Here is an 11,764-nt window from a genome sequence, read left to right as displayed (position 1 = left end):
GTATGTAAAATTTATTTGAAATTGAAGTAACACAGTTACACAGCGGCGGCTATGGTGTAGTGGTTAGCAGTGCGCACACTACCATTCCGCAAAGGCCTGGGCCCGAATAGTCACATACGATATTGTACATATTACTCTCACGTAACACCGTTTTCGGATTATGACATACGTGAGCGTACTCTTTATCCCATTCAGCTTATACGACTGACGGTATCACGTAATTATCTTTCGTATGGTTTTCGATCCGTGAACGGATGTTACGATTAACCCTGAATTCAAGCCCGGTTTAACCCAATATCAAAAAATAAAAAACAATAAATATTTTTTTCTAACAGCGGTCGCCCCTCGGCAGGTAATGGCAAAACTCTGAGTGTATTTCTCAGTCATGAAAAACAGCTTCTCCTAAAAATACAATCGCCTTTCGGGCCGTCGTAAAACTGTATGTCCCTCCCCTTTGTGTGACAACATTAAGGCTGGACGGTTAATCAAAATCAAATTTTATTGGAAATACTGCGACCAAGAGTCTGTGTAGAATATTACAACAATTTCAAACAAATATGAGTATTACGTATGTAATCGTATTTCGATCAATCAGTAACGTAATCCTAATAAAATGTAATCGTAATCATGAAAATGTCTAAAAAATCATAGCCCATTATTATTATTAAAATTAATGGGCTATAAAACGGCGTACTCAAAAAAATGCTAACACTTCTGAGAAAAAAGTTTTCAATTTGGGTGAAAATTTTTTAAATTTTTTAAGTCTTTTACAAAGATTTAAAACGTGGGTTTATATGGGTTTTGTTAAAGAATGAACTGTGTTTTAATTGCAAATTCTTGTAAATGAATAATTAAACATAAGTGGCAAACAATATCATTTTGAAATGGGGATGCTATAATAGATATGGCCAACACTATCTATTAATTTTATATAAAAAGAATAAATACTAGTTCAGTGCATTTCACAGTCTTATTTATAGATAATGAAAACAAAAACGCCTGTACATTCTCTTTGAAAACCCCGCGCAATTACCCTTTTGGTGGCCATTATTTCAGCCAGTTTTTCGTATTGCTCTGTATTGATTGTTTTGGACTTTAAATATTACAAAAAAAATCGCAAAAATACGGAAATCGAGAAAATTCATTTAGGGTGACTTTTTCAATCAGGTACAGTACATGTATTTCACTTAATTTTTTTTTTTTATAAAATTTTATTATTAAAACCTGCGAAATTATATTGGGGATCACTGAATCCGAATTGCTAAGAACGTGTGTATTTGACGTATACGTCACGTTCGTGGCTATTAGGATTCAGTGATAGCCTTTTCGTAGATTTTACGAAAAAGCGGACTCCGATGGATTCTGTGATAGCCCTGATTATGTCATATTTTATTATATTATTCTACAATATACATATGTACATACATATTGCATTTTGTTATAATATAATAAACAAATAATTCACGTATACATATATATGTATGTACATATATATTCTCAATTAGTAATACACATAAATATGTCCATGCACGTTAAAGACCCACGATAGTCGGGTCTACGTAACCGGAACGATCCTGGTTTTTAATGCCCGCATCATTATTCATTTATTAAAGGTTTTTTAAGTAGCTATTTTCTAAAATTTGACACTCCCACACACAGGAATATTTTTGAAATCAGGAGAAAAGGGGGAAGTTCCACAAAAAAGGTGTTCATAATAGTGCATGGCAGTATTTGCTTTAATTATTTAATTGGAACCAGCTTAGTTACATCGAATATAACCTCTGATTGATGCGTTGCGTTTGTCTTGGCCAGCTCGAGCGGTTGAACTAAGTTTAAACGACAGGCGTGCACTAAAAAACTGGCCCTTAGTGTTCGGAAGACATTATGCCGCCGATCAGAATATCAAACATTGGTTAACACAGCCGCGATTGGCGATTCGTGCTGGTCGAACTCAGGAAGAATGAAAAGGGCACGAAGCTATTGAACGATTGCGACAGGAACGCGATCTACAACGTCAAATGTCCCGTGACTAAACCGAGCCCATGGTTACGGTTTGCCAATATTATTTTGCGTCAATGTCCCATTCGGAGATACCACCCAAATACCTTCGTTGACTCATTTACCAACACGATTGCGCGCATTACTTTACAGCCACTAGGCAGAATCAATAGGTCTCCACGAATGTCGAAAAAAAACATTTCGGCATTTAAGGGAATTTCGTCTCTTTAGCCTACATTGAATTTCTGCAGTCCAACGATTATAACCCTTTTTTCTGTTGTCGCCAGCGAATGAAGAAACAAAAATTTCTTAAAATTTCAAAAGTAAAAATTTCGCTATCAAAAATTTAAAAATGTTCTAAAAAATTGCAAAGAAATTTGGAAAAGAAATATCACTGTTTTTGTTTTTAGGAGTAGGGTGGGAGTGTAATTGATAAAATTAGAGTGAGAGAAAGTCTTCCTTACAAAGCCTTTCATTAATGTACCATGATGTGCCCGCATATCATCTCGTTATAACGACATTTTTAGATGCTGTGTGGCGAATTTATTCTGAATTAATTTTATGTAATCGATTTGCTGTTTATTTGTTTTTAATTATAGTATTCGCAGAAATGTCTGTTATCCAAGTTAGACAGTAAAAAGTACATGTAAGTAAGAAACATATGAGAGGTATTCATCTAACATCACAAACTGCCGATAAACGTGATCAAATTATTAATTTGTGTGGAATCTATCATTTTATCACACTTATCGGCAGTTTACCACGTTATATGAATACCATTATTAAAACAATTATTACATCCCAGAAGATAATTTAGGTAGCCTTCTCAAGTAAAGCCCTTCTAAGGGCTGAAAAGTGTTTCCTTGCATGCCTTCTAGAAGGGCTTATCCATTTACAATTTACGTGANTGGGCTGAAAAGTGTTTCCTTGCATGCCTTCTACAAGGGCTTATCCATTTACAATTTACGTGAATGCATAAATTTATATATTTATCATTACAAATGAATTTCAATAAATATTTTAAGTTGAAATAACACATATTTGATATAAACCTTAGGCAAATACTTCAAAGATATATGATTTTTATAAATTAAAGAAGCAACTTTAAAAGAAGTCCTCCAAAAAGTACGGACTATAAAAGCCCTTCTGGAAGGCCTTCCATGGATAGCAAAAGAAGAAGCCCTTCAATTTGTGCCACTCCATACAAATAAGATAGGAGAAAGGAATGTGGAGTGGAAGGCCTCTTGACTGTTAGGAAGGCCTTTCGGAAGGGCCTTTAACTCCTGTAATTATCTATTGGGATGAATCTTCTTTCCAAAATTTTAACAATTTAAAAAGAGTTTGAGAGCCCCCACCAACTATTATCCCTAGAGCCTCAAGATTCGTAATCTGTCTTTGGATATACTGGAGTGAATTTTATTATATTAAATAATTCGGATTCCTAACGTACATACATACATAGATTAAATGTACTTTTATTCTATCAAATAATTTGAATTCTTAATGAATTTCATTTATGTTCAGTACACACTTAACAATTGTTTCACTAACGAATTGGTTCAAACACATAAAGGCATTTTTATATAGGAATCTAACATAATATTGTTCACAATTTAACGAACATTTTTGGGTAAAAAAAGGACGAGTTCTAATCTAAACGAGGCTTACACATAAAGCCTAAAGTTCTGCGGAAGAGTCGCATTCGGACAATTTCAGCATCGCACTTTCAGTCATCACCTCAGATATTGAAAGTTGTATTTTAGCTTTCATTCGCTTAACGAATTTAGCATCATCGAGACAATTAAGGCTAGCCGTCACATATTCGCCAAATATTTCGTTCGAACCATTGTTGACGCGGGCTTTTTCTTGTGATATGATGGGTTCGTTTATTCTATTAGACTCGTTTCTTCTATTGCAATCCGCCGAATTGTTAAAGTCCTCTGAATTTTTGTACTTTTCTGTTCTGTTTAACTCTTCTGAATTATAGCACTCATCTTCTTCGTTCAGCTCTTCTGTTTTATAGATCTCATCTGTTCTACTAACCTCATCCATTAAGGGGTCAAAGGATGTCGATGATTCCTCGTACTCTACCGCGCGCCTGATTCTTTTTGAAGGAGTTCCTTCGACAGGAACACATGATTCCGCCATAAAGAGCAAGGCGTCATAGTACTCCCACTTGGGTGGATAAACGCGTTTAGCATTTAACGACGCCTTCAATTGTTTCTTGTGTACTTGCATGAAATTAATGCGCAAATTTCGCAACTTCATGCGCACATTTTCACCCGGAACACCAAGTATATCACCGATCTCCTCGTAAGCGATTGTTTTATAAATCTTGTTTGCGAACTGGCTATCGGTCTTATTCCAAAGGCATGGCCGCTCCTTTGCTTCCTTTATCAGTCGCGCGATCATTGTACTGGTCCATTCGACCTAAAAAATTAAATTGCTTTTATTGTATACTAGTAGGTTGTGTTACTAAATTGAAAATTTTACTTTTCCCATTTTCAAATAATTTTAGGTAAATTATCGACAAGTAAACAAATAGTTAATGACAGATGCTTACAAACATATGTCTAGGGACACGAATTTCGATATGATACGATACCATATCGATACCTTTGGAATTCGATACCGATATTTTTTACTCGATAGTTTTAAAGCGATATTTTTTGGAATCGAGTACCTAGTATCGTATCGACCAATATAATTAAAAGTGAAAGTACATAACGTCCATTGCGTCACCGCCAACGTCACCGTCAGTTGTCAAAAAAGTTAAATTGGTGTATTCGTATGAAGTAAGTTACATGAACAAAGCTGACGGTGACTGTGAAGCACAAATTAGCTCAACTTTAAACTTCGCTTATGCGTGACAACTATTTTGTGTTTTGTTTACATATCTGAATTTAAATTTTTTCAGTTTGTGAAAATTTTTGGATTTATTGAAATAAGAAATGTAAAATATGATGAAAGAAAAATGCAACGCAATTTTGCAAAGAGTAGCAGCGAGTTTTTAATTTTACGGAAGCAATGGTGTGTAACTTGCCGCATAAGCACCGTTGACACTCACATTAACGGTGACGGTGCCGGCGACGCAATGGACGCTGTGTACTTTCGCTTTAACAATTCTTCCCGATATAAATTCGGCTTTAAAGAACAGAAATTTTTTACTATCGTTAGGATTGCATGTGGCGGGATTTGAACAAGCGGTGTCGGTACTTTAAGCCAACACCTCAATCTCTACGTGTTAAAATAATAAATTGGCGCTTACACAAGATGTTAGTGTTTGGCCAAGCTTCTCCACCGATTTGCTGCGTGCGCCTTGATGTCGTGCCACAAAGGGCGTCCCAACTGTTTTACGCTGACTCTAAACTGCGATTGATTTTTTTTTTATCAGCTGTTTTTCATGGCAGAAATACCTTCGGTATGGGTTATCGAGTCTTTTTATTCCGATATTAATAGGTGCCCGATATTTTTACAGCGACACTTCAAAATTAGTACCATATCGATACTTTCGATTTGATATCGTGTCCCTACATATGCCACGTCTGTGCTGCCAGCGTGTTTAATAGTGAAAAAAGCAATGAACAAAAGCATGCCTGTGTTAACAACTAGCAGCTGCTCAACAGTTGCGAAGGCAAGGCGGCAATTGATGTGTGGTAGTTTGCAAACTTCTGAAATATGTATGAAATCAAATAAATATGTAGCTAAAAACTGCAAAAATAGCTGCGAATATGTTATTTTCATTGGGATTTTTGACACATAAATTTACGGATTTTAAAAAGGCTATAATTTTTGAAATTCGCAACTGTAATAAAATATGCCAACTCTCAGGTGTTTGCTGTCAAAATAAGGATGGGAATTTTTAAATTCTTTAGTTGTTATTAATCGTTATTCATCGACTATATTCAATAATTTTATTGAGTTTGATGCCGTTTTTTTAATGAAGAATTAGTGGGGGAAAACAACAATAATTTATACATGGAAGAAGTTTAAGTGGCTATTTCCTCGACCGCAATCCCCATTTGTGTTGTCTATGGGGGTTTTGACAAACCGCTTGAGGGAAATTTGAGTAAAAATCAAAATTTTTTGATTTTCTGGCCGCCCTGTTGACGTCTGATTAAACCGCTTGCGATGTGGATAGTAAAATCGTAAATTTACGTTCTTTGCATCATGGGCGGTTCTCGATTCATTACCAATAAATGTATCGAAACGAAAAACTATCGAGCCTATCACCGCTAGCGCAACGATAGCAATATCAAATGAAGCGGCAGGAATTTTTAAAAGAGTTGCGCCATTGAGCCTTTTCAAATTTAACAAGTGACTTTTTGGAGTTCAGTAAAATAATTCTCGTTTATACATATTTTATGTAAAGCAAATTCATTGATTCGCAGGCTGATGAGGGAAGTAATTTTGGTAAGCATGTTGGGAATTATTGCGTTATATGCGCTATTATTATTGGATGAAGAAAATGAAAAAAGGGAAAGGAGAACCCGCAGGGCGAGGTAATTACAGCTTTTAAGGAATGCGAATAAATTAATTAATTTTCCCGCCTTGCAGAAATGCCCGCAGGCAAAGACTAGCATGTTTGCGCATCCGAGAAGACCCGTTTCAAATGGAAGAAAGTACTTTCCGGCGGTACTTTCGGCTTCCAAAGACATTATGTTGGGACATTGTCCAGGAGTTGAAGCCGTATGATAAACGCACAAGTAAATATGGAATTCCATTCGAACTTCTAGTAAGTTATGGAAATGTTCATGAAAAAAGATATGCCCGGCACTAAATATGCATTATAATTTAGTTCCTTTCAGCATTACATTACCTTGTTAATGCGTCATATAGAAGATGGGTAGGAAATAGTCCTTTTTCAGCCACAAATCGCCTTGGCGTTCTACGTGATATAAACTACATATGCAGACTTGTAGTTAATCACAAACGTGAGGAGATAAGCTTTCCCAAAAGTACCGATGAGTACGACAGCATTAAGAAAGGGTAAGCTTGGATCTACTTTTCCATACATACAGTGAGGCAAAAAAAAAATAGGAACGTAATATTTTAACAAACTGCCTATTTTTCTTTTGGTTATGTAATATTTATTATTTTTTATAAAGGCATAGCTCATTATCCAGCATAAACCATATACATAAATTCATATTTCAAACTTAATTTAAAAATTATAAAATTTCTGCAAAATTGCATCTATATTTTAGATTTGAATATTTTTTTTGATTATACAGTTTTTTAGCCTATTAAATTCTGGTATAATAAAATGCAAGTTTGAAGTTGCCAAAAAATCGTGTTGATTTTTGACATTTTTTCTGATTGATACGCATTTTTTCCAAAAAAAAAAATTGTCGAACATACGTGACAAAAATCGCCAAAAATTTGCGATTTTTTATTTCACTATGATTATACTAACAGACATAAATTCTGCAATATTAATAAAATGCAAGTTTGAAGTTGCTAAAAAATCGCTTTACTTTTTGATATTTTTTCTGATAGATACGCATTTTTTTCTATAGAAAAAAAAATTTCGAACATACGTGACTAAAATCGAGAAAAAGCTGCCATTTTTTATTTCACTATGATTAAATCTACTTACATATGTATGTACAACTGCGAAAAAATAAATAGGACAACAAACTTAACTTAACAAACTTTGCCTATTTTCTTTCGTTTATTTCATATTTTCATTATCCAACCAAAACCATATAAATTCATATAACAAACTTTGTACAAAAATTATAAAATTTCTGCAAAGTTGCTTCTAAATTTTAAGCTTTAATCAGATTTTTCAAAATTATGTTGATTATGCAGTTTTGTAGCTCATTAAATTCTAATATAATGGAATGCAAGTTTGAAGTTGATATAAAATCTCAATGATTTTTGATTTTTTTTTTTTCTGAATGCTAACGCATTTTTTCAATACAAACAAATTTTGGATAATATCGCTCATTTACTTCAACAGTGTCAAAACTCAAAAAAAAACAACACTCGAGAAAAACGGGTTTAAAGTTTTGAATTTGCACATACTCCCATAGTAAAAATAAATACATACAAAATTGAGAAAACATAGAGGAAGAGGTACCGGTAATTTCTGTCTACTTAGCTCAATATTTCCATTTTTTGGATTATGACACTATTAAAGTAAATGAGCGATATGTACTTTGCCTGGAAGAAAATCCTTGAAAAAGTCACAAAAAATCATTGCGTTTTTGCACAAAGTTTGAAATATTAATTTATATGGTTTTAGTTAGATACTGATCTATACTTACAGTGCCGGACAAAAGTATTGGTACAGTGAAGTTTTCGCAATATAAGCAAAGTTTTTTATTCTAATTTATTTTCGATAATATTTTATCAAAATTTATTTTATTCTGCACCAAAAAATATAAAAATATAATCTCGAAACTTTGTGCAAAACTCAGGAAAATTCAATGGAGGCATGCTAATTTGCAGCTTTTTCTAGAAAAATTCTAAGTATGCAGTTTTATAGCCTGTCAATTGTAGTAAAGTGCAACTTTGAAGAAGTTGATTTTTGGCAATTTTTTCACGCAGTTTCTTCCATACAAAGTACATACATATCGCACATAATCTTCAAAAGTGATACAACTCAAAATTTTTCGTTCGTCAGAAAATGCGAAAAACTTTTTCTTATCACATGCTAATAATATGGGCAAGTAAGACTTTACCTTAGGTTTTTTCAACAAATTATAACAAAAATTTGCTCCAGCTTAGCTAAAAGGTAAATACAAGCTCTGTGTAAATTTTTAGTGCATAATTTCAAAAATGCCAAATTTTGAGTTGTGTTACTTTTGAAGATGGTGTACGATATTTTCAACAATTATTTTTTGTTTGGAGAAATCGAGCAACATCTTCCACTAAAAATTTTGCCGAAAATCAACGCGAAAAATTCGCTGCGCCAATACTTGAGCCGGCAATGAATATAAAAAGCAATAAATATTAAATTAACAAAAGAAAAATAGGCAAAACTTATTTAAATGTCGCGTACCTATTTATTTTTTCACGGCTGTATATACATTTGAAACTGTTACCTAACGCAGAACAACCTTATATTTATAGGTTCCATACAAAATTCGGAATCGAAGGCGTTATTGGTGCCATTGCCTGCACTCATGTTGCCATAAAAACACCAGCATCGTCAGTTGCACATCAATACAAGGATGAAAGCGGAAACTATAGCATTGTGGTTGAAGCGGTAAGAATTGAAAACACATTGCTGAGACTTCATATTAAAATTCATTTAAACCTCAGATATGCGACGATGAACTCATTATACGCCACATAAATACCCGATTTCCCGGCTCTTGCCTCGGTTGCGAAGTATGGACATCTTCACCACCCAGAATAAAACTCATTAATGAACATACTTCTGGTGAAACTAAATGGCTTTTGGGTGATTCTGAGTACCCATTAGAGCCATGGCTTCTAACGCCTATACTAGACGCTAAAACAGAGAACGAAGAGGTTTACAATACGCTACACTTAGAGGCTATATACACTATTAGCAAAACTTTTGCCACACTGAGATCACACTTTCGCTGTTTATCTAGAGGACGTGTTCTTTGGTACGACCATAAGGATGCTGCACAGTTGGTATACGCGTGCGCAATATTTCATAATGTATTGCAAAAATGTGGCATTTATAAATATGATTACGTTGACGTGTCAACTGATGATACTACTATTGAAGAAATATGCTCAAACGACTCAATAAAATGGGACTATTACGACGAAGGTAAAAAAGCACGCGAAAGTTACCTAAACAAGTTAACTCTGAAATAAAATGGATGAACAATTTACAACTTTTACTTACATATATCATCTACTTTTTGTTTTCACTTTATTATTTGCCATGAATATGCATATTTGTTTTTTTATTGATTTCTTTTTCATAATAGGGATTTTTAAATATATTAAATGGAATCCAATGAAGTTCCTTACTTTATTATTTGCCATGAATGTTAATATTTATTTTGTATTGGTTTGTTTTTCATAACATGGTTTTTTAAATGAATGGAATCCAATAAAATGATTTAAGACCTTAGTGACGAGTGTTATTTTTGTATAGTAAATTTGTCTGCAAAAAAAAAAATTGGGAGGATAGCAAGTATTTTGTAAAGTTGCGAAATTCAGCAAAATTCGCTTTGAATTCAAATTGAGCTTTCTTGAAATTTACTCGGAAGTGAATTGCATCATCTCCACATCATTTTATGAAACACAAAATTTTAGTTACGGCTCTTTTGCATTTCAGCGACGATATTAGATAGGGCCTTCTTATATTAAGGTAACGATAAGTACCTACTAATGTATTTTTTAAATCTGTAAAATATAGACAAGTCCTTTCCTAAAAGTGAGCGACACTTGAGGAAACTCTATTATATAATAGAAATCGTTTGCCTTCACTATTTACTACCGAAATGAGCTAAACAAATTCTTTAACTGCACACTTTAGTATACAAACTTTTTCCAAGAAGTTTTAGGTCATTGCATCAAAATTGATGCGACATCGATGGAGAACAGTAGATTAATTGTTAGGGTTTCTTCTCACTTGTTTCACTAAGTAAAACTTGTATTTATATATGCACAAAGTACATAGTATACATATATACATATATGTATGTACATACATATATCTGTAAAACCCAAACAACACACCGGCTACCTGTTAGCCACCTCCACTGGCATACAAACAAAGCAATTAGCGCATTGCATTCCACTTAAGGTTTTAGCCAAACCAAATATTTTTACGATGTCACTGTTTCGTTAAGTACGTTTGTATTTGTTTTATTTTATTTTTTGTATTATTGTTTGTTAATTTATTGTTTCGATGGCGTTAACTGGCTAGTATGTATGTCGTCACTAGTGAACATTTTTGCTTTTAAAGTTTATTTAGTTTAAGGTCAAATGATATGGAATTTTTATTGAGGACGCGTTAATTTGAAGCTAGTAATTAACTAAATGCACATATGTATGTACATACAAAATATTACTCGGTTAGAATATGCATATACATATGTAGAAAATTTTCCAAAGAGTTTTTGGAGTGACAGTCCTTGGCCAGATATACATAGGTCTGGGTCATTCCGATTAGGTAGAACCGACTGTCGTGGAGCTAATTTTTTATGCATTCAAATTTTTTCTTTTTTATCGGAAAGTCATAGTCCACTAGTATTTGAAGTCAGCAGTTTCATATCGTTAGCTTAATATAGAAAGGCCCTATCTAAAATGTTTGTTTCTTTACGGAGTGGTGAAAAAACTGCCTACAAAATCAAGTCCTTTTGCTGCGAGTTTCTTTAAAAGGCTGTTTTTATTTAGGAATGTAACTAATTTTATGCTATAGTAAATATTTTTAAAATATTTTGACAAGAAAATGAGTTAGGGTCTTTCTATATTAAGTAGTAGTATATGCTATATTAATTTTGCCAAGTTTTTATGATACCCGTTAATATTTTAAGGTGATTAGCTTTATTTAAAAAATAAATATTTTTTAAAACTTAACACCATGGAATAAATGTTTCCAATATACCCATTTCTGTTCTAGGCTAGAATGGTGGGTGAAAACTACTACGCCCAAGTAGCAGCTAAGTGCCATTTTGATAATTTCTGTTCTAAATACAACTTTTTTTTTTACAGAAAATATTAAATAGAAACCACTTTTCTTTGTAAAAAAACGCTCAAAAATTTTATTAACAAATTGTTCTTCGTTTGCTCGTCTCCTTATACAAATATATTATGCACTTCGATA

The 11,764-nt window shown here is 33.4% G+C and overlaps 2 protein-coding genes across 3 annotated transcripts; one reads left to right on the top strand and one right to left on the bottom strand.

Moving 5' to 3' along the window:
• Positions 1-3,457: 3,457 nt before the first annotated feature.
• On the bottom strand, positions 3,458-4,583 carry LOC108375166 (uncharacterized). Of its 2 annotated transcripts, none has more exons than XM_017631263.1 (2): positions 4,562-4,583; positions 3,458-4,428 (listed from the first exon to the last, which is right to left on the bottom strand). In XM_017631263.1, the coding sequence occupies exons 1-2, from the start codon at positions 4,565-4,567 to the stop codon at positions 3,676-3,678; spliced, it is 759 nt and encodes a 252-aa protein (XP_017486752.1). In that variant the 5' UTR covers positions 4,568-4,583; the 3' UTR covers positions 3,458-3,675. The 2 variants fall into 2 exon arrangements, with proteins under 2 accessions (XP_017486752.1, XP_017486751.1); XM_017631262.1 differs by having other exon boundaries at positions 4,492-4,576.
• A 1,651-nt stretch (positions 4,584-6,234) lies between these two features.
• Positions 6,235-10,033, top strand: LOC108375165 (putative nuclease HARBI1). The gene is made up of 5 exons (XM_017631261.1): positions 6,235-6,500; positions 6,556-6,733; positions 6,797-6,987; positions 9,079-9,214; positions 9,271-10,033. Exons 1-5 carry the CDS (start codon positions 6,394-6,396, stop codon positions 9,799-9,801), a joined length of 1,143 nt encoding a protein of 380 aa, XP_017486750.1. The 5' UTR covers positions 6,235-6,393; the 3' UTR covers positions 9,802-10,033.
• Positions 10,034-11,764: the final 1,731 nt, after the last annotated feature.

The sequence above is a fragment of the Rhagoletis zephyria genome, unplaced genomic scaffold (genome assembly GCF_001687245.7).
Source record: "Rhagoletis zephyria isolate East Lansing unplaced genomic scaffold, Rhagoletis_zephyria_1.1 Rzeph_scaffold_08581, whole genome shotgun sequence".
NCBI lineage: Eukaryota > Metazoa > Arthropoda > Insecta > Diptera > Tephritidae > Rhagoletis > Rhagoletis zephyria.
Note: the sequence above shows the minus strand (reverse complement) of the source record. Positions and strands in the feature narration are given on the sequence as shown.

What these genes read in the sequence shown, in the direction of transcription:
- LOC108375165 (XM_017631261.1), top strand. Translation starts at nt 6,394, where the DNA reads ATGAGGGAAGTAATTTTGGTAAGCATGTTGGGAATTATTGCGTTATAT. An exon ending in AGGAGAACCCGCAGGGCGAG is followed by an intron (nt 6,501 to 6,555) that starts GTAATTACAGCT and finishes CCCGCCTTGCAG; the next exon opens with AAATGCCCGCAGGCAAAGAC. An exon ending in GAATTCCATTCGAACTTCTA is followed by an intron (nt 6,734 to 6,796) that starts GTAAGTTATGGA and finishes ATTATAATTTAG; the next exon opens with TTCCTTTCAGCATTACATTA.